Source organism: Acipenser ruthenus, unplaced genomic scaffold, assembly GCF_902713425.1.
Source record: "Acipenser ruthenus unplaced genomic scaffold, fAciRut3.2 maternal haplotype, whole genome shotgun sequence".
Taxonomy (NCBI): domain Eukaryota; kingdom Metazoa; phylum Chordata; class Actinopteri; order Acipenseriformes; family Acipenseridae; genus Acipenser; species Acipenser ruthenus.
Window position 1 is genome coordinate 1 of NW_026708473.1, and position 26,044 is coordinate 26,044.

General features: G+C 46.8%; 3 protein-coding genes across 4 annotated transcripts; 2 read left to right on the top strand and 1 right to left on the bottom strand.

Annotated features, from left to right (window-relative positions):
- Positions 1-5,112: 5,112 nt before the first annotated feature.
- LOC131733449 (CD276 antigen-like) lies at positions 5,113-7,631 on the bottom strand. Its single transcript, XM_059021178.1, has 2 exons — positions 7,456-7,631; positions 5,113-6,300 (listed from the first exon to the last, which is right to left on the bottom strand). Exons 1-2 carry the CDS (start codon positions 7,629-7,631, stop codon positions 5,667-5,669), a joined length of 810 nt encoding a protein of 269 aa, XP_058877161.1. The 3' UTR covers positions 5,113-5,666.
- A 1,351-nt stretch (positions 7,632-8,982) lies between these two features.
- On the top strand, positions 8,983-17,021 carry LOC117398333 (HIRA-interacting protein 3-like). 2 transcript variants are annotated; one of them, XM_059021179.1, is made up of 7 exons: positions 8,983-9,110; positions 9,898-10,018; positions 10,744-10,927; positions 12,237-13,447; positions 14,517-14,691; positions 15,427-15,525; positions 16,651-17,021. In XM_059021179.1, exons 1-7 carry the CDS (start codon positions 9,046-9,048, stop codon positions 16,866-16,868), a joined length of 2,073 nt encoding a protein of 690 aa, XP_058877162.1. In that variant the 5' UTR covers positions 8,983-9,045; the 3' UTR covers positions 16,869-17,021. The 2 variants fall into 2 exon arrangements, with proteins under 2 accessions (XP_058877162.1, XP_058877163.1); XM_059021180.1 differs by having other exon boundaries at positions 10,747-10,927.
- Positions 17,022-18,644: 1,623 nt separating this feature from the next.
- Positions 18,645-25,304, top strand: LOC131733451 (CDP-diacylglycerol--inositol 3-phosphatidyltransferase-like). Its single transcript, XM_059021181.1, has 6 exons — positions 18,645-18,847; positions 22,529-22,663; positions 23,559-23,712; positions 23,876-23,957; positions 24,081-24,162; positions 24,904-25,304. The coding sequence occupies exons 1-6, from the start codon at positions 18,805-18,807 to the stop codon at positions 25,065-25,067; spliced, it is 660 nt and encodes a 219-aa protein (XP_058877164.1). The 5' UTR covers positions 18,645-18,804; the 3' UTR covers positions 25,068-25,304.
- The last annotated feature ends 740 nt before the right edge of the window (positions 25,305-26,044 follow it).

Genomic DNA, 26,044 nt, shown 5'->3' on the forward strand with positions numbered 1-26,044 from the left:
TTCAGAGTTCTGCGCTTTCTTTAGTATGCGTGCTCCTTTGGAATACGTGACCAGCTCATTTTAAAGGGTTTTTTGCACGGGCTGAAATATTCTAAAAGGGGCGGAGACGGAATGTTCAAGTTCAAAATGTGACTGAACCAGTGTGTGTGTCAGTGAGTGTGGGTGTGTCTGTGGTGTGTGTGTGTGTGTGTGGGTGTGTCTGTGTGTGTGTGTGTGTGTGTGTGGGTGTGTCTGTGTGTGTGTGGGTGTGTCTGTGTGAGTGTGGGTGTGTCTGTGTGTGTGTGTGTGGGTGTGTCTGTGTGTGTGTGTGTGTGTCAGTGAGTGTGGGTGTGTCTGTGTGTGTGTGTCTGTGTGTGTCAGTGAGTGTGGGTGTGTCTGTGTGTGTGTGTGTGTGTGTGTCAGTGAGTGTGGGTGTGTCTGTGTGTGTGTAGGTGTGTCTGTGTGTGGGGGTATTCACGCCCAGTCCGTAGCTCTCTGGTTTAATTTTTTTTTTTTTTTCTATTCTATGATATTATCTAGTGTGTCTGTGGGGGGGGGGGGGTATTCACGCCCAGTCCGTAGCTCTCTGGTTTAATTTTTTTTTTTTTTTCTATTCTATGATATTATCTAGTGTGTCTGTGGGGGGGGGGGGGTATTCACGCCCAGTCCGTAGCTCTCTGGTTTAATTTTTTTTTTTTTTCTATTCTATGATATTATCTAGTGTGTCTGTGGGGGGGGGGGTATTCACGCCCAGTCCGTAGCTCTCTGGTTTAATTTTTTTTTTTTTTTTCTATTCTATGATATTATCTAGTGTGTCTGTGGGGGGGGGGGGGGGTATTCACGCCCAGTCCGTAGCTCTCTGGTTTAATTTTTATTTTTTTTTCTATTCTATGATATTATCTAGTGTGTCTGTGGGGGGGGGGGGGGGGGGGGGGGGTATTCACGCCCAGTCCGTAGCTCTCTGGTTTAATTTTTTTTTTTTTTTCTATTCTATGATATTATCTAGTGTGTCTGTGGGGGGGGGGGTATTCACGCCCAGTCCGTAGCTCTCTGGTTTAATTTTTTTTTTTTTTTTCTATTCTATGATATTATCTAGTGTGTCTGTGGGGGGGGGGGGGGGGGGTATTCACGCCCAGTCCGTAGCTCTCTGGTTTAATTTTTTTTTTTTTTCTATTCTATGATATTATCTAGTGTGTCTGTGGGGGGGGGGGGGGGGGTATTCACGCCCAGTCCGTAGCTCTCTGGTTTAATTTTTTTTTTTTTTTCTATTCTATGATATTATCTAGTGTGTCTGTGGGGGGGGGGGGCAGGTATTCACGCCCAGTCCGTAGCTCTCTGGTTTAATTTTTTTTTTTTTTTCTATTCTATGATATTATCTAGTGTGTCTGTGGGGGGGGGGGGTATTCACGCCCAGTCCGTAGCTCTCTGGTTTAATTTTTTTTTTTTTCTATTCTATGATATTATCTAGTGTGTCTGTTTTATCTTTCATACAAATACAAATGAAACGCTTAGTAAAGAAAAGTTTTGGTCCATTATAAGAGTCACCCATTCACATACATCATGTTCGTATTCTTGTAATACAGTTAATTAAAACTGTCACAGCACGCACATTATTAAATAAATAAATAAATAAATACTTACTTTCAGTTTTGAAGTTCTAGTTCTTATTTTTCAAAACAAAAATAAACACAAAGCAAAATAGTGTCTGATCCTGTAAAAATAAATAAATACGATTTCAGTGGCAAAAATAGCTATATTATTAATATTTTCAACATGAAACCTGTGCAGCAAGCAAAAGTCCTTTCTTCTTTCCCCCAAAACTTTCTTTGCAAGTTGCTTTTGTTCTTGTTTAAAAACCTTCTGTCCGAATGACTGCCTCAACTCACAGTCTTGCAACTTTCGAGTTCAGAGTTCTGCGCTTTCTTTAGTATGCGTGCTCCTTTGGAATACGTGACCAGCTCATTTTAAAGGGTTTTTGCACGGGCTGAAATATTCTAAAAGGGGCGGAGACGGAATGTTCAAGTTCAAAATGTGACTGAACCAGTGTGTGTGTCAGTGAGTGTGGGTGTGTCTGTGTGTGTGTGTGTGTGTGTGTGGGTGTGTCTGTGTGTGTGTGGGTGTGTCTGTGTGAGTGTGGGTGTGTCTGTGTGTGTGTGTGTGGGTGTGTCTGTGTGTGTGTGTGTGTGTCAGTGAGTGTGGGTGTGTCTGTGTGTGTGTGTGTGTGTGTGTGGGTGTGTCTGTGTGTGTGTGGGTGTGTCTGTGTGAGTGTGGGTGTGTCTGTGTGTGTGTGTGTGGGTGTGTCTGTGTGTGTGTGTGTGTGTCAGTGAGTGTGGGTGTGTCTGTGTGTGTGTGTCTGTGTGTGTCAGTGAGTGTGGGTGTGTCTGTGTGTGTGTGTGTGTGTGTGTCAGTGAGTGTGGGTGTGTCTGTGTGTGTGTAGGTGTGTCTGTGTGTGGGGGTATTCACGCCCAGTCCGTAGCTCTCTGGTTTAATTTTTTTTTTTTTCTATTCTATGATATTATCTAGTGTGTCTGTGGGGGGGGGGGGGGTATTCACGCCCAGTCCGTAGCTCTCTGGTTTAATTTTTTTTTTTTTTTCTATTCTATGATATTATCTAGTGTGTCTGTGGGGGGGGGGGTATTCACGCCCAGTCCGTAGCTCTCTGGTTTAATTTTTTTTTTTTTTTCTATTCTATGATATTATCTAGTGTGTCTGTGGGGGGGGGGGGGGGTATTCACGCCCAGTCCGTAGCTCTCTGGTTTAATTTTTTTTTTTTTTTCTATTCTATGATATTATCTAGTGTGTCTGTGGGGGGGGGGGTATTCACGCCCAGTCCGTAGCTCTCTGGTTTAATTTTTTTTTTTTTTTCTATTCTATGATATTATCTAGTGTGTCTGTGGGGGGGGGGGGTATTCACGCCCAGTCCGTAGCTCTCTGGTTTAATTTTTTTTTTTTTTTCTATTCTATGATATTATCTAGTGTGTCTGTGGGGGGGGGGGGGGGGGGGGTATTCACGCCCAGTCCGTAGCTCTCTGGTTTAATTTTTTTTTTTTTTTCTATTCTATGATATTATCTAGTGTGTCTGTGGGGGGGGGGGGGGGGTATTCACGCCCAGTCCGTAGCTCTCTGGTTTAATTTTTTTTTTTTTTCTATTCTATGATATTATCTAGTGTGTCTGTGGGGGGGGGGGGGGGGGTATTCACGCCCAGTCCGTAGCTCTCTGGTTTAATTTTTTTTTTTTTTTCTATTCTATGATATTATCTAGTGTGTCTGTGGGGGGGGGGGTATTCACGCCCAGTCCGTAGCTCTCTGGTTTAATTTTTTTTTTTTTTTCTATTCTATGATATTATCTAGTGTGTCTGTGGGGGGGGGGGGGGGGGGGGGTATTCACGCCCAGTCCGTAGCTCTCTGGTTTAATTTTTTTTTTTTTTTCTATTCTATGATATTATCTAGTGTGTCTGTGGGGGGGGGGGTATTCACGCCCAGTCCGTAGCTCTCTGGTTTAATTTTTTTTTTTTTTTCTATTCTATGATATTATCTAGTGTGTCTGTGGGGGGGGGGGGGGGGTATTCACGCCCAGTCCGTAGCTCTCTGGTTTAATTTTTTTTTTTTTTTCTATTCTATGATATTATCTAGTGTGTCTGTGGGGGGGGGGGGGGGGGTATTCACGCCCAGTCCGTAGCTCTCTGGTTTAATTTTTTTTTTTTTCTATTCTATGATATTATCTAGTGTGTCTGTGGGGGGGGGGGGGTATTCACGCCCAGTCCGTAGCTCTCTGGTTTAATTTTTTTTTTTTTTTCTATTCTATGATATTATCTAGTGTGTCTGTGGGGGGGGGGGGTATTCACGCCCAGTCCGTAGCTCTCTGGTTTAATTTTTTTTTTTTTTTCTATTCTATGATATTATCTAGTGTGTCTGTGGGGGGGGGGGGGGGGGGGTATTCACGCCCAGTCCGTAGCTCTCTGGTTTAATTTTTTTTTTTTCTATTCTATGATATTATCTAGTGTGTCTGTGGGGGGGGGGTGGTATTCACGCCCAGTCCGTAGCTCTATTATCTAGTGTGTCTGTGGGGGGGGTATTCACGCCCAGTCCGTAGCTCTATTATCTAGTGTGTCTGTGGGGGGGGGGGGGGGAGGGGGGGGGGGGTATTCACGCCCAGTCCACAAGATAAACAATACGGTTTTCTGATGGACAGGTCAATGCGGTTACACTCAGCTGCACTTAAGAGATTAGCATGGCTGTATTTTTCTTCTCACAGATTTCACGTTTTTGTTGTTAATTTGTGATTTACTTTTTTATTTAGTTTGACAATTCACTGACGTTGAAAATAGAATGTCTTTAAAAAGGTGGATTATATAGATATATATAGAGAGAGATATAGATAGATAAACAAACCCCAAAACATTCTACAAATTTAGCATTTTTTTATGTAAGCATTTAAATATTCAGGAGCATTTGTTGTAAAAATTATAATAACGCTGGAAATGATTACATTTTAGCCCATCTTGCTGGTTTGGTTGTTAGTAGCTTATTGATCCCAGAATCTCATCAAGCAGCTTCTTGAAGGATCCCAGGGTGTCAGCTTCAACAACATTACTGGGGAGTTGGTTCCAGACCCTCACAATTCTCTGTGTAAAAAAGTGCCTCCTATTTTCTGTTCTGAATACCCCTTTATCTAATCTCCATTTGTGACCCCTGGTCCTTGTTTCAGGTCAAAGAAGTCCCCCGGGTTGACATTGTCTATACCTTTTAGGATTTTGAATGCTTGAATCAGATCGCCGCGTAGTCTTCTTTGTTCAAGACTGAATAGATTCAATTCTTTTATACAGACAAATAAGGACTGTCTTACAAAATAAATCGCTTTAAAAAATGTTTTTGTTATTATTAACAAGCAAAAATTAAAAATAAAATAATTAAATACTGTTATAAAGTGTACCTTGTTTTTGTCCACGAGAGGGCGCTGGTGAGCTGTTACTGCGCTTCCTCAATTCAGTGCGGGCAGGCGGATCGGGGACAATGTGTGTTTCATAAACGTTATGAATTATGAGAGATGTGCTTTATGTAATAATCATAAAATAAACGTGAATAGCCATTTAAAAAAAAAATCTTAATGGGTTAAAGTGAGAAACAAGCAGACTCCGGGTTTCTTTCAAAGAGATTTTATTGTTATTATCAATGAAAAATGCAGCTCCGGGCTCAATCAAAACTAAATACAATTTTTTTTATAAAAAGCCATTTAGTAGACCAGTAATTAAAACATTTCATGATAAATACAGATTTTGAAAAACGACAGAGGGTACTTTCTAAAGAGCTTGGCAAAATGTAGGGCAGCAGTGTGGAGTAGTGGTTAGGGGCTCTGGACTCTTGACCAGAGGGTCGTGGGTTCAATCCCAGGTGGGGGGGACACTGCTGCTGTACCCTTGAGCAAGGTACTTGCTCCAGTGAAAAACCCAACTGTATAAATGGGGAATTGTGTGTAAAAATAATGTGATATCTTGTAACAGTTGTAAGTCGCCCTGGATAAGGACGTCTGCTAAGAAATAAATAATGATAATATAGATAGAGCCCATAGCGTCAGCATTGAAGAAGGTCTTGCAGCAAAAGTGTAACCATGGTAACGTGTTCACTAGGCTCTGAAACGTTTTTTTGCTGCTTTGCAGACTCCGTTGGGTCTCACGATCCTGTCAGTATCACACGACACAGGCCTCCTCTAGCATTGCTGGGCTTTCCTGCAGCAGTCCGCGTTTTCCACACAGCCACACACACACAAATACAAGAAGAAGAAACGGTCCTAAAAGCCACAGGTGGTGTCGCGGTGTCACAGCTGGTTCTGCTGTTGTGGGTTCAGCTGGTTCTGTCGTGGGCGGACCCGGAACCACCTCTAACCGGATCACCCCAGATCCAAACCTCGAAACAGTGCACTTGTACTGTCCCGCGTCCTCCTGTCGGACCCCCCTGAGGAGCAGGGCAGCGTTGCCTCTCCGTGCATCGCCGTCACACAGGCTGGTTCTGTTCACATACTGAGAGAGCTGGTCCCTGAGCCTGGCTGTGCTGTTGAAGCTCCTGTGTACGATGTGGGCAGTTTCCGCTTGTCTCCAGGTCACCCCAGGGTTCTCGTCCCTCCGTTCAGCGGTGTAGAGCAACGTGCAGTTCAGGATACAGTCCTGCCCCTCGGGACAGGTCACGGAGGTCGGGACCTGCACTGACCCACTGCTGACCGCCCCGGCACACAGGAGGAGGAGTGACCAGAGGACACAAGCCTGAGATGAGATCCACTGAAATGCATCTTCATCCTGGTGTTGGTCCTGCTCTTCAAAACAGGGGCTGGACAGGAGAAAAACAAAGAGGTCAGAGACACAGAAACAGCGTCAACATTTCAAAAATCATAAAAAAATGTATATATTTCATTTATTTAAACTGACTTGAAAGTTGTTTTTGTCGTCCCACAGCCCCAAATACGCAAGTCACCCTTTTTAATATGTGGTTATTATTATTATTATTATTATTATTATTATTATTATTTATTTATTTATTTATTTATTTATTTCTTAACAGACGCCCTTATCCAGGGCGACTTACAGTCGTAATAATAATAATAATAATAGTCTCCGGGGGGGCGCATTTTAAAAGGTTCTTTGAACAACCAAAAAAGGTTCCCCTATTACATCAGTGCAAAGAACCTTTAATGTTTGTTTTTTTCTGTTAACTTGAATTTATAGTAAATCATTTCAAAGCGGTTACCAAAATAAACGTGTTTCACGTTGAAATAAAATACATCTTTTCAGTGTTATTTTCTAATGGTAAAAGTGATTAAAAATCCAAATTTAAATATCGTATCGCAGATATATTGAAATGTCAAGAAACACAGAAAAAATTAATTATATACATATTAAAGTGACTTTAAAAGTTGTTTTTTCTGTCGTTAAAATGCCAATAAAAACGTTCCCTCACTCAAGTTTACAAGATATTAATTTACAAGACAAAAACACGAATTTAATGACTAAATAAAACGAATACAGAGAGACGTGATTGAAGAGAGAACTTCAGTTGAATTGGGATTTGATATTGTATTAAATCTTGCACTTTCTAAACACACCCCCCCTTCTCCCTTACAACCTTACAAAGCAGATAAACGCGTTAAACACAGACGCAATGAATGAAAACATTTAGCGACAAATGCAGCATTGCCTATGTATCTTATTAAAACAAATAACAAACTTACCAAGTATAAAAAGTTATTTCCGAATTCCACAGTCCTGTCTCTCGATTAGCGATGCGGCGCGTTGCTTCGGATTCTGCGTTTCTGAGCACCTATACGTCCCAGACTATATTGGCCAAATATTCGGGTTATGAATTTAGGGGGGGTCACATCTCCACGCTACGTTTTTTTTTTTTTGTATTCACAAAAACTCGACTGTCTCGCTATACTTCAGTAAAGCAGCCATGTTGCGTTCTTCTTGTGTTTTAACCGGGTCTGACTGTCCCCCATAGTCTGTCCCGGGCTTGTATAAAGAGATGCGGGTCCTGTGACCCGGCCGCCAGCCAGCTGCCACTGAAATGCCCCCCAGTTTGTGTTCAGAGACGCTCCGGGTAAGATAGCATCGAGCCGCGCCATGGAGCACCGCGGAGAGATCGGACTGGATCATCATCCTCATCCTCATCATCCTCCTCCTCGATTCAGATATTAAACAGAATCTCACTCCCAGTCCAGAACAATACGGTGTCTCGTGTGCGTGCTTCTGTGTTTTCTTTCCAAAGAAAGACAGTCAGCGCGGCCCCGGGTCGTTTCGGTGTTGTTATATTAAACCACGGACTGACGAGCGGGGATCTTGCGACCGCTCCTGCTGCTGCTCCCAAAATACTGCGCAAAAACTGCGTAAACTGCGTAGGAGAGAGGGAGGGTTTCAAGTGACGATTCTGCTACCGAAAGATCTCACTCTATGGTCTGGGAGCGCCTTGCAGGCGGTCACGTGCCTCTGTTATACCGAAATTCAATTACTAATTAATCATAGACTTGAATCCCAGCTCGTGAACTAATTTGTGCACTCGCATACCGATACGCATGTGTCCAAATACAACTATGCATTTTAATCATCTGTGCACCAGTATACTATTATTATTATTATTAGTTTATTTAGCAGACGCCTTTATCCAAGGCGACTTACAGAGACTAGGGTGTGTGAACTATGCATCAGCTGCAGAGTCACTTACAACAACATCTCACCCGAAAGACGGAGCACAAGGAGGTGAAGTGACTTGCTCAGGGTCACACAGTGAGTCAGTGGCTGAGGTGGGATTTGAACCGGGGACCTCTTTAACCATTGGACCACACAGCCTCCCACACCACATATACATACAACATAAAACACACACACACACACACACACACACACACACACACTACGCACAGGAGCGGGCACCCCCTCACAGCCATTATTATTATTATTATTATTATTTATTTCTTAGCAGACGCCCTTATCCAGGGCGACTTACAATTGTTACAACATATCACATTATACATTATTTCACATTATACAGATATCACATTATTTTTACATACAATTCCCCATTTATACAGTAGGGTTTTTACTGGAGCAATCTAGGTAAAGTACCTTGCTCAAGGGTACAGCAGCAGTGTCCCCCCACCTGGGATTGAACCCACAACCCTCCGGTCAAGAGTCCAGAGCCCTAACCACTACGCCACACTGCTGGCCATGTTGGTCAATGTAAAATTCCTCAATATTCCAATAGACCTACATCTTAACCCGTGATGTCGTCACATACATAATTATTTTATTATTATTATTTTATTTCTTAAATGTGACAGCTTTTTTTTACTTTTTAAAAAAAATTCAAATAAAAAAAGACAGTATTTAACAGAATTTCCTTAGTCTAGAAACAGAAATGCTGTCCCTCTTCCGTAATAATATGATTCAGTACTTTAAATTAATTAATTAATTAATTTATGCATTTGGGGGCGTGCGCGCAGCTTTGCGACGGGAGGCGTTCGGGGGCGCGCACGTTCTGGGGTCCCGCCAAGTTTCGGTTGGTTGTTTTTGAATATCAGCGATGGAGGACGAGAAGAGGGCGCGGGAGTTTGTATCCGCGGAGTTGAAACGATCTCCGGACCTGAGGTAAATACGAATTTATCAATAATACTAAAATGAAACCCCAAAACGTTAAATATAGCAAGGACCGAGAAGTTATACGATGCGAGCGTTGGGGAGGTTATATTAGTATCATCATTATTATTATTATTATTATTATTATTACACGCACGTCGTCCGTTTAACCGCGTTTGATTGAAGAAAAGGAGATATACTAATGATAAGCCTTAATTAAGACTTTAATTAAAACTGATTATGACATTTTTCAGGGCTGGCGTCGTGTTCAGTTTTTTAACTTGATTGAAATGTAACGCAGTTCACGGATATTTCATACGAGTCATTTTGGATCATTTTACGTTACAGAGTACGATGTTATATATTATTAAATCTCCTAATTCGTACCATATTTAAATGTATTAATTAATAAGTGTTCGTCCCAGTGTGTAGGTAAGACACGTGTATTATTATTATTATTATTATTATTATTATTATTATTATTAAACTCCTAGTGAAACCAGGACTGGATCACACTGCTGTGCAGCGGGAGTCTGATTCCCATCCCTGTGATAACCAGCATTATTATTATTATAGGGATGGGAATCAGACTCCTGTTCCACAGCAGTGTGATCCATTCCAGGTTTTACTACCAGCTTGATCAGCCCCCCAGTGTGTCTAGGTAACAAGCTCAGGTGTGTCTTATTATTAAACTCCTAGTGAAACCAGGACTGGATCGCACTGCTGTGGAGCGGGAGTCTGATTCCCAGCGCTGTGTTAATTAGCGGTACTTTATTTTTCTCTATGGTTTCCTCTCCAGTGCGATCACGCACTGCATCGTCCGTGAGAGATACCTCCGTCACATCGGCCTTGATTCGCTGAGCAAGGAAGACAGACAGCGGCTCAAGCGAATAGTCGAGGAGGAGCTGCTGAAAATGCAGGTGAGGGGGCGGGGCTTAAAAGTGCTTCATATCGATCCTGTAAAATGAATGTTTACACAGAAACTCACCACGCTGTATCTGCATATATTATTATTATTATTATTATTATTATTATTATTATTATGTTTATTTAGCAGACGCCTTTATCCAAGGCGACTTACAGAGACTAGGGTGTGTGAACTATGCATCAGCTGCAGAGTCACTTACAACTACGTCTCACCCGAAAGACGGAGCACAAGGAGGTGAAGTGACTTGCTCAGGGTCACACAATGAGTCAGTGGCTGAGGTGGGATTTGAACCGGGGACCTCCTGGTTACAAGCCCTTTTCTTTAACCACTGGACCACACAGCCTCATATAACGGATATCAAACCTATTATTATTATTATTGTTATTGTTATTATTATTATTATTATTATTATTATTATTAAGTCACGTTTTATGTCAGTCCTGATTTAAAAAAAATAAATAAATTATAATGTCACTGATGAAACATTATGATTCATTGTTGCGTGTTAATGTGTACAGGCCTGGTTATGACTACAGTTCCCAGCATGCCTGAGTCAGCGGTGAGGGTTGCTGGGAGCTGTAGTTTTTCAACTACATCGCGCTATGCTGGGTATAGAGCATCGCGGTTCTTCGATACACAGTGAATCTGTGCAGCCCTGGGCTAGGACTACAGCTCCCAGCATGCAATTTTGATCAGTGATGTTTTATCCCCCCCCAGAAGAGTGATAACGATTCGAGCGACGATGAACCCCTTATTCTTAAAGTGGTGCGTCCCAAGACAGGGGGGACCCCCCCAGGGCAGGAAGGGGTCCCCAAAACCAAGCGCAAGAGGGAGTCCAGCGAGGAGGGGAGAGGAGGAGGAGGGAGAGAGAAAAAGACAAGACTGGATCTGATCAACCCAAGTAAGGCCCGTGCCATTGACAGCAGGGAAAATATATATTTATTCTGAAAGTATAGCGACCCATACAGTGTCTTTACAATGTCAAGTTTACATTATTATTATTATTATTATTTATTTCTTAGCAGGCGCTCCCTTATCCAGGGCGACTTACAATTGTTACAAGATATCACATTATTTTTACATACAATTCCCCATTTATACAGTTGGGTTTTTACTGGAGCAATCTAGGTAAAGTACCTTGCTCAAGGGTACAGCAGCAGTGTCCCCTACCAGGGATTGAACCCACGACCCTCCGGTCAAGAGTCCAGAGCCCTAACCACTACTCCACACTGCTGCTCCATGTGTGTCTGTGAGGAGGGGAGGGGCGGCAGAGAGAGGAGGGGGAAGGGGGGAGGAGGAGGGGGAGAGGGGAGAGGGGAGGAGGAGGGGGAGAGGGGAGGAGGAGGGGAGAGGGAGAGGGGAGGAGGAGGGGGAGAGGGGAGAGGGGAGAGGGAGAGGGGAGGAGGAGGAGGGGGAGAGGGGAGGAGGAGAGGGAGAGGGGAGGAGGAGGAGGAGGGGGAGAGGGGAGAGGGGAGAGGGAGAGGGGAGGAGGAGGGGGAGAGGGGAGAGGGGAGAGGGGAGAGGGGAGAGGGGAGAGGGAGAGGGGAGGAGGAGGGGGAGAGGGGAGAGGGAGAGGGAGAGGGGAGGAGGAGGGGGAGAGGGGAGGAGGAGGGGGAGAGGGGAGAGGGGAGAGGGGAGGGAGAGGGGGAGAGGGGAGAGGGAGAGGGAGAGGGGAGGAGGAGGGGGAGAGGGGAGAGGGGAGAGGGGAGGGAGAGGGGAGAGGGGAGGGAGAGGGGAGGGGGGGGGGGAGGGGAGAGGGAGAGCAAGGAGGTTCAGTGACTTGCTCAGGGTCTCACACACACACACACACACACACACACACACACACACACACACACACACACGGGGGATGTCAGTGGCTGAGCCGGGATTTGAACCTCCTGGTATCAAGTCTCTGTGTAGCTTCCCAGTCCCTTAGAATCAGTCCCAGCACATCGTTGATGTGAATTGCAGGTCGGCAGGCTTCTGTTAAAATGAGTTTCTCACAACACTGGAAACAGATCACTCCCATTGAAGTCACTGTTTGTTTGTTTATTAGTTAGTTAAATAAATAATTGGCTTCACGTGAAAACAGTTGAATGATTGCTATTATTATTATTATTATTATTATTATTATTATTATTATTATTATTATTATTAATATGAAGATATCTCAAATATTATTTCCTTCGAAGGAACTGGACTTGAATTTCTTTTTTTTTCATTTTTAGATTCTCCTGATTCTGGCATTGAGAGGCCAGGGAAAGGAGAGAGCGAGGGATCCGAAGGAGGAGAGGAAGAGGAGGAGGAGAGGAAGCAGGGAAAGAGCCGGCCCGAGAGACAGAGAGGAACGAAACGGGGAGGGGAGGAGGAGGAGGAGAGAGAGGAGTCTGGAGAGAGTGAGGGAGGAGAGGGAAAGAAAGGAAAGAAAAAAAGAACTGTTTTGGAATCGGAGGAGAGTGAAACCGAGAGGAGCGAGGGAAGGAAACGGCAGGCAAAGAAACGAGAGAGCGAGGAGGAGGAGAGAGAGAGCGAGGGATCAGAGAGCGAGGAGGAAGAGAGAGAGAGCAAGGGAAGGAAACGGCAGGCAAAGAAACGAGAGAGCGAGGAGGAGGAGAGAGAGAACGAGGAGGAGAGAGAGAGCAAGGGAAGGAAACGGCAGCCAAAGAAACGAGAGAGCAAGGAGGAGGAGGAGAGAGAGAGCGAGGGATCAGAGAGTGAGGAGGAAGAGAGAGAGAGCAAGGGAAGGAAACGGCAGCCAAAGAAACGAGAGAACGAGGAGGAGAGAGAGAGCAAGGGAAGGAAACGGCAGCCAAAGAAACGAGAGAGCGAGGAGGAGGAGAGAGAGAGCGAGGAGGAGAGAGAGAGCAAGGGAAGGAAACGGCAGCCAAAGAAACGAGAGAGCGAGGAGGAGGAGGAGAGAGAGAGCGAGGGATCAGAGAGCGAGGCAGAGCTGGGGCTGAAAAGAAAGAAGGGAGGAGCGAGAAAGAAGGGGAGCCAAAGAGAGGAGCCGAAGAAGGGAACAAAACAGCAGAGGAGTGAAAGTGAGGAGGAGGAGAGCGACTCCGAACCCGCGAAAAAGAAGGGAGCGAGAAAGCAGCAGAGAAAGAAAGCGCCGGGAGAGAGGGGCGAGAGAAAGATGGGAACGAAACAGAAGCAGGGAAGAGAGAAAGCAGAGAGCGAGGGATCAGAGAGCGAGGGAGAGCCAGGGAAGAAAGGAAAGGAGAGAGGGAGCGAAGAGGAGGAGGAGGAGGAGGAGAGCGACATGGAAGTAACGGAGAGAGAGAAGGAGAAAGAGGAAGAGGAGCAGGGCAGCACCAGCGATGACTCCTCTCTCCCCTCTCTGGACGAGGACGAGCGCAAACCAGTCAAGAACGCCAAACCAGTAAAGAACGCCAAACCAGTAAAGAACACCGCGGGAGAGAAGCAGAGCAAGAGAAAGGTAAGCCAAGGAAATAGTGAATCACACCCCCTCTATATAGAATGAACTCCCTCAGCTTCATAGAGTCCAATGAAAGCTGCTGAATAATGTTCCCTTGTTAACATATTGAATTGCACACCCTCTATATAGAATGAACTCCCTCAGCTTCATAGAGTCCAATGAAAGCTGCTGAATAATGTTCCCTTGTTAACATATTGAATTGCACACCCTCTATATAGAATGAACTCCCTCAGCTTCATAGTCCAATGAAAGCTGCTGAATAATGTTCCCTTGTTAACATATTGAATTGCACCCCCTCTATATAGAATGAACTCCCTCAGCTTCATAGAGTCCAATGAAAGCTGCTGAATAATGTTCCCTTGTTAACATATTGAATTGCACCCCCTCTATATAGAATGAACTCCCTCAGCTTCATAGAGTCCAATGAAAGCTGCTGAATAATGTTCCCTTGTTAACATTTGAATTGCACCCCCTCTATATAGAATGAACTCCCTCAGCTTCATAGAGTCCAATGAAAGCTGCTGAATAATGTTCCCTTGTTAACATATTGAATTGCACACCCTCTATATAGAATGAACTCCCTCAGCTTCATAGAGTCCAATGAAAGCTGCTGAATAATGTTCCCTTGTTAACATATTGAATTGCACCCCCTCTATATAGAATGAACTCCCTCAGCTTCATAGAGTCCAATGAAAGCTGCTGAATAATGTTCCCTTGTTAACATATTGAATTGCACACCGTTTTGTAGTTTTCCCAGATACTTAACAGAAATGTGACATTTTGAAATCTAACATGAAATACTCACTATACAGCTATTATGGCTTCCAGTAGAACCCTAACTCTCTCTCTGTCCCTCTCCTCTCCCCCTTTCTCTCTCCCTCCTCTCTCCCCTCTGCTCTCTCCGCTGTCTCCCCCTTCTCCTCCTCCTCTCTCCTCTCCGCCCTCCCCCCTTCCCCCTCCCTCATCTCTCTTCCCCTCTCCGCTCTCTCCCCCTCCTCCTCCTCTTCCTCTCCTCTCCTCCCTCTCCTCTCTCCTCTCTCCCCCCCCCCCCCCCTCTCTCTCTGTGTAGAAGTCGGGGTCCCCCCAGGCCGGGGAGGAAGAGCACCCCTCGATCCGCCGTCTCAAGCGCTGTGTGGTGGCGTGCGGGGTGCGCCGGAACTACAAGCGGCTGTTTGAGGGGTGCAGGTCCAACAAGGCCAAGATCGGGGTGCTGAGGAGAGAGCTGGAGGAGCTGGGGGTGCAGGGTGAGAGAGAGGGGGTGCAGCGTGTGTGTGCGTGTGTGTGTGTGTGTGTGTCTGTCTGTCTGTCTGTCTGTGTGTGTGTCTCTGTCTGAGTGTGTGTGTGTGTGTGTTTGTACTGTCTGTGTGTGTGTGTCTGTCTGAGTGTGTGTCTCTGTCTGTGTGTGTTTGTACTGTGTGTGTGTGTGTGTGTGTCTGTCTGTCTGTGTGTGTCTGTCTGAGTGTGTGTGTGTGTCTGTGTCTGTCTGTCTGTCTGTGTGTGTTTGTACTGTCTGTGTGTGTGTGTGTGTCTGTCTGTGTCTGTCTGAGTGTGTGTGTGTCTGTCTGAGTGTGTGTGTGTTTGTACTGTCTGAGTGTGTGTGTGTGTTTGTACTGTCTGTGTGTGTGTGTCTGTGTTTGTACTGTCTGTGTGTGTCTGTGTCTGTCTGTGTGTTTGTACTGTGTGTGTGTGTGTCTGTCTTTCTCTGTGCGTCTGTGTCTGTGTGTTTGTACTGTTTGTGTGTCTGTCTGTCTTTGTTTGTTTGTACTGTCTGTGTGTGTGTGTGTGTGTGTGTCTGTCTGTCTCTGTGTCTGTCTGTGTGAAAAAAATGTCTGCTGTTTGTGTGTGTGTCTGTCTGTCTCTGTGTCTGTCTGTGTGAAAAAAATGTCTGCTGTTTGTGTGTGTGTCTGTTTCTGACTTTCTGAGTGTGTCTCTGTGTTGCGAGTCTGGTTGTGTTTATTTTTTGTCTCGTGTCTGTTCAGGGAACCCATCTCTTGAGAAATGCAAGAGAGCAAAGCTGAGACGCGAGGAGAAGGCAGAGCTGGCATCGCTGGACCTGAGCAACATCATCGAAGCAACGGGTAAGAGCTTCAAACAGAGGCTCGGAGACACACCCTGAGCTTCAAACACTGAAACAGAGGCTTAGAGACACACCCTGAGCTTCAAACACTGAAACAGAGGCTCGGAGACGCACCCTGAGCTTCAAACACTGAAACAGAGGCTCAGAGACGCACCCTGAGCTTCAAACACTGAAACAGAGGCTCAGAGACGCACCCTGAGCTTCAAACCATGAAACAGAGACTCTGAGACACACCCTGAGCTTCAAACCATGAAACAGAGACTCTGAGACGCACCCTGAGCTTCAAACACTGAAACAGAGGCTCTGAGACGCACCCTGAGCTTCAAACACTGAAACAGAGGCTCTGAGACGCACCCTGAGCTTCAAACACTGAAACAGAGGCTCGGAGACACACCCTGAGCTTCAAACACTGAAACAGAGGCTCGGAGACACACGCTGAGCTTCAAACACTGAAACAGAGGCTCGGAGACGCACCCTGAGCTTCAAACACTGAAACAGAGGCTCAGAGACGCACCCTGAGCTTCAAACACTGAAACAGAGGCTCAGAGACGCACCCTGAGCTTCAAACCATGAAACAGAGACTCTGAGACGCACCCTGAGCTTCAAACACTGAAACAGAGACTCTGAGACGCACCCTGAGCTTCAAACACTGAAACAGAGGCTCTGAGACGCACCCTGAGCTTCAAACACTGAAACAGAGGCTCGGAGACACACCCTGAGCTTCAAACACTGAAACAGAGGCTCTGAGACACACCCTGAGCTTCAAACACTGAAACAGAGGCTCTGAGACGCACCCTGAGCTTCAAACACTGAAACAGAGGCTCGGAGACGCACCCTGAGCTTCAAACACTGAAACAGAGGCTCGGAGACGCACCCTGAGCTTCAAACACTGAAACAGAGGCTCGGAGACGCACCCTGAGCTTCAAACACTGAAACAGAGGCTCGGAGACGCACCCTGAGCTTCAAACACTGAAACAGAGGCTTAGAGACACACGCTGAAAAAATCACCTCAGTTATCATAAAAAAAATGAATCTTGTAGACGCGGGAACCTTGTGGAACAAGTGATCGCTCAGATGTGGACCCGGCTTAACATAGCTGTGACTGTTTCCATCTGTCTGATTTCAGGGCGCCCCCGGAGGAAGGCTGCAGCTGTGTGGGACCCCTTCACGTCGCCCCGAGCCCCTCTGTCGCCCCCTAGAGAGGACTACAGGAAGTGCGTGCAGTCAGAGTCCGAATCGGGGTCGGACCAGGAGAACGGGAGCCACGGACCCGGGGGGAAGAGAAGGGTGACGGACTGGGAGAACCTGCGGGGAATCATCAGCGACGACGCGGAGAGCGACTGAGATCGGGTTTTTTTTTTTTTTTTTTGGAGAACGGAGGAGAATTTCGACTTTTTTTTTGTACAGTCTTGAATGAACTTTTTAGTGTTTTTTTTTTATATAACTATATAAATTGGAAAATGTTTGCATAATAAATTATTAAAAGCTGTTGTATTACTTTTTTTGTAAAGAATTGATTTTGTTTCTATTCTATGGTGACTGTGTTGTAATTAATTATTTTCTGAGTGTCTTTATACTGATATATATATAGCAGACCTTGATATTGATGCGATCCAGCCCTCTGAAATGTCTTTATAATATACAGCACTAGACCCTGATATTGATGCGATCCAGCCCTCTGAAATGTCTTTATAATATACAGCACTAGACCCTGATATTGATGCGATCCAGCCCTCTGAAATGTCTTTATAATATACAGCACTAGACCCTGATAGTGATGCGATCCAGCCCTCTGAAATGTCTTTATAATATACAGCGCTAGACCCTGATATTGATGTGATCCAGCCCTCTGAAATGTCTTTATAATATACAGCGCTAGACCCTGATATTGATGCGATCCAGCACTCTGAAATGTCTTTATAATATACAGCGCTAGACCCTGATATTGATGCGATCCAGCACTCTGAAATGTCTTTATAATATACAGCACTAGACCCTGATAGTGATGCGATCCAGCCCTCTGAAATGTCTTTATAATATACAGCGCTAGACCCTGATATTGATGCGATCCAGCACTCTGAAATGTCTTTATAATATACAGCACTAGACCCTGATAGTGATGCGATCCAGCCCTCTGAACTGTCTTTACGATTTTCTATATTGCTTGTATTCAAGCTTGCAATTCAACAGCTGAAATCGCTCCCTATCCAGCGTCTAATCAGCTGCCTCACTAATTAGGTGATTGATTGGTCACTCCAGCGTGTCATGGTCAAGGATGAAAACAAACAAACAAACAAAACGTCATCGCCTTTGGGACGAACCAAAAACCGGGAGTATAGGGAGTGTTATTTTTTTTAACTAAAGTTTTAAAATAACAACGCGAACCACCAAAGGATACAATAATATATCAATATTATTGGGGTTTTTTTACAAGTAAATAGCCTGCGGTTGTAGTTTTAAAATGTGCCTATTTTGACAATTTTACAATTAGTAAACACCCCTGGTGTTCAATCGTAATCGTGTTGCCCGGCTGTCAAAAGCGTTTCCTCGCTGGTAAAAATGTTAAAATGTGATTATAAGCGTAGAAAACGACATACTTTTCAAGCAACACATTAACACCACAGTTGTGATATTACAGATTTCACACAAATTCGTCCATTTTATCACTATTTTAATTTTAAAACGTCGCTCGGCCCGGTTGTCAAGGGGACCGTCCACCGAAAGCCGTTGCTAAGGAAGTAATTTTCTTCGCAGTTGATCCTAAAATTATATTAAAACCCAAATTATGAATTAACGAATTCATAGCGAGTTTTATTAAAGGTAAAGATATCTGTGTGACAGCTATGGAGAGTTCGGGTCTATTTCGGCAAGGAATCGAATTAGCGACCAACTATGATTTTAGGTTGTCAGGATGCTAAAGTAAGACTTATTTAAGTTTATAATAACACATTAACAGAAATTATCGCTATTTCAGCCATTTAGTTTGTTATGAGATCAAAAAGAAAAAAGATTTAACGTAAAGGACAATTATTGTTCACCCCTATGCTGCCTGCAATGGTTCACTCCCACCTCCATGCGGGCTTCAGTGACGTCACCCAGGCCGGTTAAAGGGACCGTGTCATCATTTTGTAGATGTTCTCCGATTATCCGAAGGAGGATACGCACATTTTAACCATCGTTACTCTCTGGGTGTGTGTTTTTATTTTTTTTAAAACTTTATTTATTGTTTTGAATTATTGCCTTTAGCCCCTGTCGCTCATTCCGCAAATAATTCCAAAAAATGAAAGACGTCAGCATTTTCCTTTTTGTGCCCAACTTGATCGGTAAGACGATTTTTTTAAATCTATTAATTTATTACAATAAAAGTGTGGGGGGGGGGGTTTGCCTCGTTTTAATTGATGGCATTGTTGACGGGTGCCTATTTAATTTATTTTTGCGTGAATTATATTTTTCTTCATTTCAAAGACAATACAATAAACAGAAATAAATACAAAAATATTGATTTTTTTAAAAAAGATAGTAACATAGATTATTATGCATACACATGTGTTTGTAAGATACACTGACAAGTGTGTGTATTTGTTTTCTTTACTGTATTATTATTATTATTATTATTATTATTATTATTATTATTATTATTATTATTACCAAAGCGCATTGCTGCGGAACCCCTAAATTAGGTGTCGTTGATCGCTGTCGAGCAATCGATCCCGAACTCGTTTCTAGACCGCCGGGATTGTGAAAAAAAAATGCGCATAAAATTTATTTTGGCAATTCATAGCGTGGCCATATTATTATAAAATGCCGTTTCTCGTGCTTACTGTTCAATAATCACACAAGATGGCGCTCTTAACTGTATTCAGTGATGTTGTATAGTTGCTAAAGCTCTCGGGTACTGCTGTCTTTCTGTCGCAGTTTCACTTTTAACTCAAGCAGGTATAATTTCAGTAATCTAGCTGCGCAGTGCGGTGTCGCCCTAACCAGGAAGCGCTGATGCCCAGCTCGTGTAGAAGTTATTATATATATATATATATTATATATTATTATTATTATTTATTTCTTAGCAGACGCCCTTATCCAGGGCGACTTACAATCGTAAGCAAATACATTTCAAGAATCACAGTACAAGTAATAATACAATTAAGAGCAAGATAAATACAATGACTTTGGTTCAAGCAAGTACAAGTGTGACAAAATACAATTCAATAATACAGCAGATAATAGTTACACCAGGATATGATTAAATACAAAATACTACAGATTAAACATTTGGCAGATTACAGTACTCTGAAGTACAGGATTAAATGCAGTAAAATAGGGAGCAGATAAGAGCAAGTAAAGCGCATTTAAGGAAGGGTGATAAAGTGTCCAGAGGGAAAAACAGAGGAGTTTCTACAGGTGCTGTCTGAAGAGGTGGTTTAAATCGCCACCCAGCAACGTGCGTCGCTAGCACGTCCGGTGCCATGTTGGGCATATTGTTTACTGGTGGGTTTTTTTTTTTTCAATTTCTAGTGCCTTCTCAGCTCAGTTGGAAGTTGTCAGCCTTTTCTCGGCACACGCAACGCCCCGTTCCGCTTCTCTCATCCCCCACCCGCACAGCGATGCGATGCAAACAGCGTATCCAGGGCGACTTGCAGTTGTTACAAAATGTCACGTTACAAAGTATCGCATTCCCAGGGCAGCGGTGTGGAGTAGTGGTCAGGGCTCTGGACTCTTGACCGGAGGGTCGTGGGTTCAATCCCAGGTGGGGGGGACACTGCTGCTGTACCCTTGAGCAAGGTACTTTACCTAGATTGCTCCAGTAAAAACCCAACTGTATAAAATTGTGTGTAAAAAATAACGTGTAAAAATCTCTCTCTCTCTCAATTCAATTCAATGGTGCTTTATTGGCATGACTTATAAGAGCAGGTGTTGCCAAAGCAATTATACAGCACGTGTGTATATATACATTGCATCCTGGTCGCGGTGCATTGTGGGGGCTGTAGTCTCCTGGCAGTGATGTGTTGTGGGGGTTGTAGTCCTGCAGTTCCTAGGAGGCTGTGTGGTCCAGTGGTTAAAGAAAAGGGCTTGTAACCAGGAGGTCCCCGGTTCAAACCCCACCTCAGCCATATATATATATTTATAATCTGTATCTCTGTCTCTCTCTCTATAGTTTCTGTATATGTGGGCGTGTTATATAATTGCTCAGTTACCTATCCTCCTCTCTCTCCTCCCCCTCTCCCTCTCTCTTTCTCCTCCCCGCTCTCCCTAACCTCCCTCTCTCTTTCTCCTCCCCCTTCTCTCCCCGCTCTCCCTATCCTCCCTCTCTCTTTCTCCTCCCTTCTCTCCCCTCTCCCCTCTCTCTCCCCTCTCCCCGCTCTCCCTATCCTCCCTCTCTCTTTCTCCTCCCCTCTCTCCCCCTCTCCCCTCTCCCCGCTCTCCCTATCCTCCCTCTCTCTTTCTCCTCCCCTCTCTCCCCTCTCTCCCCCTTCTCTCCCCTCCCCTCCCCTCTCCCCCTTCTCTCCCCTCTCCCCTCTCTCTCCCCCTCTCCCCTCTCTCTCCCCTCTCCCCGCTCTCCCTATCCTCCCTCTCTCTTTCTCCTCCCCTCTCTCCCCCTCTCCCCCCCCTCCCCTCCCCTCTCCCCCTTCTCTCCCCTCTCCCCTCTCTCTCCCCCTCTCCCCTCTCTCTCCCCTCTCCCCGCTCTCCCTATCCTCCCTCTCTCTTTCTCCTCCCCTCCCCTCCCCTCTCCCCCTTCTCTCCCCTCTCTCCCCCTCTCTCCCCCTTCTCTCCCCTCTCCCCGCTCTCCCTATCCTCCTCTCTCCCCCTTCTCTCCCCTCTCTCTCCCCCTCCCCTCTCCCCCTTCTCTCCCCTCTCCCCCTTCTCTCCCCGCTCTCCCTCTCTCCCCTCTCCCCCTTCTCCCCCTCTCTCCCCCTTCTCTCCCCGCTCTCCCTCTCTCCCCCTCTCTCCCCCTTCTCTCCCCTCTCCCCCTTCTCTCCCCGCTCTCCCTCCCTCCCCCTCTCCCCTCCCCTCTCCCCCTTCTCTCCCCTCTCCCCGCTCTCCCTATCCTCCCTCTCTCTTTCTCCTCCTCTCTCTCCCCCTCTCTCCCCCTTCTCTCCCCTCTCCCCGCTCTCCCTATCCTCCTCTCTCCCCCTTCTCTCCCCTCTCTCCCCCTCTCTCCCCCTTCTCTCCCCTCTCCCCGCTCTCCCTATCCTCCTCTCTCCCCCTTCTCTCCCCTCTCTCTCCCCCTCCCCTCTCCCCCTTCTCTCCCCTCTCCCCCTTCTCTCCCCGCTCTCCCTCTCTCCCCTCTCCCCCTTCTCCCCCTCTCTCCCCCTTCTCTCCCCGCTCTCCCTCTCTCCCCCTCTCTCCCCCTTCTCTCCCCTCTCCCCCTTCTCTCCCCGCTCTCCCTCCCTCCCCCTCTCCCCTCCCCTCTCCCCCTTCTCTCCCCTCTCCCCGCTCTCCCTATCCTCCTCTCTCCCCCTTCTCTCCCCTCTCTCCCCCTCTCTCCCCCTTCTCTCCCCTCTCCCCGCTCTCCCTATCCTCCTCTCTCCCCCTTCTCTCCCCTCTCTCTCCCCCTCCCCTCTCCCCCCTCTCCCCCTTCTCTCCCCGCTCTCCCTCTCTCCCCTCTCCCCCTTCTCCCCCTCTCTCCCCCTTCTCTCCCCGCTCTCCCTCTCTCCCCCTCTCTCCCCCTTCTCTCCCCTCTCCCCCTTCTCTCCCCGCTCTCCCTCCCTCCCCCTCTCCCCTCCCCTCTCCCCCTTCTCTCCCCTCTCCCCGCTCTCCCTATCCTCCTCTCTCTCCCCTCTCCCCTCTCTCTCCCCTCTCCCCTCTCCTCCCCTCTCCCCCTTCTCTCCCCTCTCCCCTCTCCTCCCCTCTCCCCTCTCTCTCCCCTCTCTCCCCCTTCTCTCCCCTCTCCCCTCTCTCTCCCCTCTCCCCGCTCTCCCTATCCTCCCTCTCTCTTTCTCCTCCCCTCTCTCCCCCTTCTCCCCCTCTCTCCCCGCTCTCTCTCCCCTCTCCCCTCTCTCTCCCAGGTTATGTTCGGATCCTCTTCGCTGTCGTCTCGTTGTATTTCATGCCCAGCAGCCCCCTGCTCGCCTCGGCCTTCTACCTGCTGAGCACAGTGCTGGATGACCTGGACGGGTACGCTGCCCGCCGGCTGCACCAAGGTCAGAGTCCCCGCCTGGCAGTGAGGCATTCTGGGAGCTTCAGTCTTGTACTTTCCAATCGCTCTGTATTTCCTCTCCGAGACCCAGTTTGGGGATGATGCTGGACATGCTGCTGCATTGTGGGGGCTGTAGTCTCCTGGTCACGGTGCATTGTGGGGGCTGTAGTCTCCTGGCAGTGATGCGTTGTGGGGGTTGTAGTCCTGTAGTTTCTAATGGCTCTATATTTCCTCACTCAGAGACCCAGTTTGGGGATGATGCTGGACATGCTGCTGCATTGTGGGGGCTGTAGTCTCCTGGTCGCGGTGCATTGTGGGTGTTGTAGTCCTGCAGTTTCTAATGGCTCTTTATTTCCTCTCTCAGAGACCCAGTTTGGGGATGATGCTGGACATGCTGCTGCATTGTGGGGGCTGTAGTCTCCTGGTCGCGGTGCATTGTGGGGGATTGCAGTCTCCTGGCAGTGATGCGTTGTGGGGGTTGTAGTCTCCTGGTTGCGGTGCATTGTGGGGGACTACAGTCTCCTGGTCGCGGTGCATTGTGGGGGATGTAGTCTCTGAGCAGTGATGCATTGTGGGGGTTGTAGTCCTGTAGTTTCTAATGGCTCTATATTTCCTCACTCAGAGACCCAGTTCGGGGTGATGCTGGACATGCTGCTGCATTGTGGGGGCTGTAGTGTCCTGGTCGCGGTGCATTGTGGGTGTTGTAGTCCTGCAGTTTCTAATGGCTCTTTATTTCCTCTCTGAGACCCAGTTCGGGGTGATGCTGGACATGCTGCTGCATTGTGGGGGCTGTAGTCGCATGGTCGCAGTGCATCGTGGGGGCTGTAGTCTCCTGGCAGTGATGCGTTGTGGGGGTTGTAGTCCTGCAGTTTCTAATGGCTCTGCGTTTCCTCTTTCAGAGACGCAGTTCGGGGCGATGCTGGACATGCTGACTGACCGCTGTGCCACCATGTGCCTGCTGGTCAACCTGTCCATGCTCTACCCACAATGCACCATGCTCTTCCAGCTCAGCATGACCATCGACGTGGCCAGCCACTGGATACACCTGCACAGGTACGAGACTGCTGTGTGTTTGTGTGTGTCTGTCTGTCTGACTTTATCACACTGACATCATTAACACAGATCTCTCCTCCTCCCCCCTCTCTCCCCCTCTCTCCTCTTCCCCCTATCCCCCCTCTCCCCCTCTCCCCTCCCCTCTCTCCCCCTCTCTCCTCAGCTCCATGATGAAAGGAAGCTCCAGTCACAAGACCATTGATCTGTCCGGGAATCTGCTGCTGAGACTCTACTACACATCCCGGGTACAAAACAACCCCCCACCCCAAAACCCCAACCCCCCCCCCCCCCCTCACCCCCACCCCCCCCCTCCTCCCCTCCTCCTCCTCCCCCTCACCCCCTCTCTCATGTCTCTCTCTCTCTGGTAGCCCGTTCTGTCTCTGATGTGCGTCGGCAACGAGCTCTTCTACTGCATGCTGTACCTGCTGAGCTTCTATGAGGGCCCAAGAAGTGAGGCACAGTGCAGCGCACTGCAATACAGCGCACTGCAATACAGCGCACTGCAATACAGCGCACTGCAGTACAACACACTGCAATACAGCGCACTGCAGTACAGCACACTGCAATACAGCGCACTGCAATACAGCGCACTACAATACAGCACACTGCAATACAGCGCACTGCAGTACAGCGCACTACAATACAGTGCACTGCAATACAGCGCACTGCAGTACAGCGCACTGCAGTACAGCACACTGCAGTACAGCACACTGCAATACAGCGCACTGCAGTACAGCGCACTGCAGTACAGCACACTGCAGTACAGCACACTGCAATACAGCGCACTGCAATACAGCGCACTGCAATACAGCGCACTGCAGTACAGCACACTGCAATACAGCGCACTGCAATTCAGCACACTGCAGTACAGCACACTGCAATACAGCGCACTGCAATACAGCGCACTACAGTACAGCGCACTGCAATACAGCACACTGCAGTACAGCGCACTGCAATACAGCACACTGCAATACAGCGCACTGCAATACAGCACACTGCAATACAACACAGTGCTTTATACTATCATGTAGTTCAGTTCAATACAATGCATTGCAATCCAATCCCTTCATCTCTCTCTCTCTCTCCCCCCCTCCCTCTCTCCCCCTCTTTCTTTCTCTCTCTCTCTCTCTCTCTCTCTCTCTCTCTCTCTCTCTCTCTCTCTCTCCCTCTCCCCCCCCCCCCCTCTCTCAGTGGGATTCCTGCCGGCCGGATTATTCCGGTGTGTGTTCTGGCTGAGCGTTCCGATCGCGGTTCTGAAACTCGTCATCAGCCTCCTTCACCTGGTCACAGCGTCGCGAAACATTGCAGCCATCGACACAGCCGAGCGCAAGAAGAGACTGGAAACTGCACAGTGAGGAGCGAGAGAGACAGAGGAGAGAGGAGAGAGAGACAGAGGAGAGAGGAGAGAGAGACAGAGGAGAGGAGAGAGAGACAGAGGAGAGGAGAGAGGAGAGAAAGATCTGGGTCATTGCTGGAGCCACAGTCCAGTATAATATATAAAACTATGGCTATTGAAACTTAGGGGGAGTGTCTGAATCATTGCAGGAGCCACAGTCCAGTATAATATATAAAACAATGGCTATTGAAACTCAGAGGGGCTGTCTGAATCATTGCTGGAGCCACAGTCCAGTATAATATATAAAACTATGGCTATTGAAACTCAGGGGGGCTATCTGAATCATTGCTAGAGCCACAGTCCAGTATAATATATAAAACTATGGCTATTGAAACTCAGAGGGGCTGTCTGAATAATTTCTGGAGCCACAGTCCAGTATAATATATAAAACTATGGCTACTGAAACTCAGGGGGAGTGTCTGAATCATTGCTGGAGCCACAGTCCAGTATAATATATAAAACTATGGCTATTGAAACTCAGGGGGAGTGTCTGAATCATTGCTGGAGCCACAGTCCAGTATAATATATAAAACTATGGCTATTGAAACTCAGAGGGGCTGTCTGAATCATTGCTGGAGCCACAGTCCAGTATAATATATAAAACTATGGCTATTGAAACTCAGGGGGGCTGTCTGAATCATTGCTGGAGCCACAGTCCAGTATAATATATAAAACTATGGCTATTGAAACTCAGAGGGGCTGTCTGAATAATTTCTGGAGCCACAGTCCAGTATAATATATAAAACTATGGCTACTGAAACTCAGGGGGAGTGTCTGAATCATTGCTGGAGCCACAGTCCAGTATAATATATAAAACTATGGCTATTGAAACTCAGGGGGAGTGTCTGAATCATTGCTGGAGCCACAGTCCAGTATAATATATAAAACTATGGCTATTGAAACTCAGGGGGACTGTCTGAATCATTGCTGGAGCCA

Excerpts from the sequence above, each read along its gene's own strand:
- LOC131733449 (XM_059021178.1), bottom strand. The coding sequence starts at position 7,631 with ATGAGGATGATGATCCAGTCCGATCTCTCCGCGGTGCTCCATGGCGCG. Across the intron at positions 6,301-7,455 it reads GGGACAGACTATGGGGGACA|CCCCTGTTTTGAAGAGCAGG; the intron begins GTCAGACCCGGT and ends TCTCCTGTCCAG.
- LOC117398333 (XM_059021179.1), top strand. The coding sequence starts at position 9,046 with ATGGAGGACGAGAAGAGGGCGCGGGAGTTTGTATCCGCGGAGTTGAAA. Across the intron at positions 10,928-12,236 it reads ACTGGATCTGATCAACCCAA|ATTCTCCTGATTCTGGCATT; the intron begins GTAAGGCCCGTG and ends TTTCATTTTTAG. Across the intron at positions 15,526-16,650 it reads CAACATCATCGAAGCAACGG|GGCGCCCCCGGAGGAAGGCT; the intron begins GTAAGAGCTTCA and ends GTCTGATTTCAG.
- LOC131733451 (XM_059021181.1), top strand. The coding sequence starts at position 18,805 with ATGAAAGACGTCAGCATTTTCCTTTTTGTGCCCAACTTGATCG. Across the intron at positions 18,848-22,528 it reads TTTTGTGCCCAACTTGATCG|GTTATGTTCGGATCCTCTTC; the intron begins GTAAGACGATTT and ends TCTCTCTCCCAG. Across the intron at positions 23,958-24,080 it reads GACTCTACTACACATCCCGG|CCCGTTCTGTCTCTGATGTG; the intron begins GTACAAAACAAC and ends TCTCTCTGGTAG.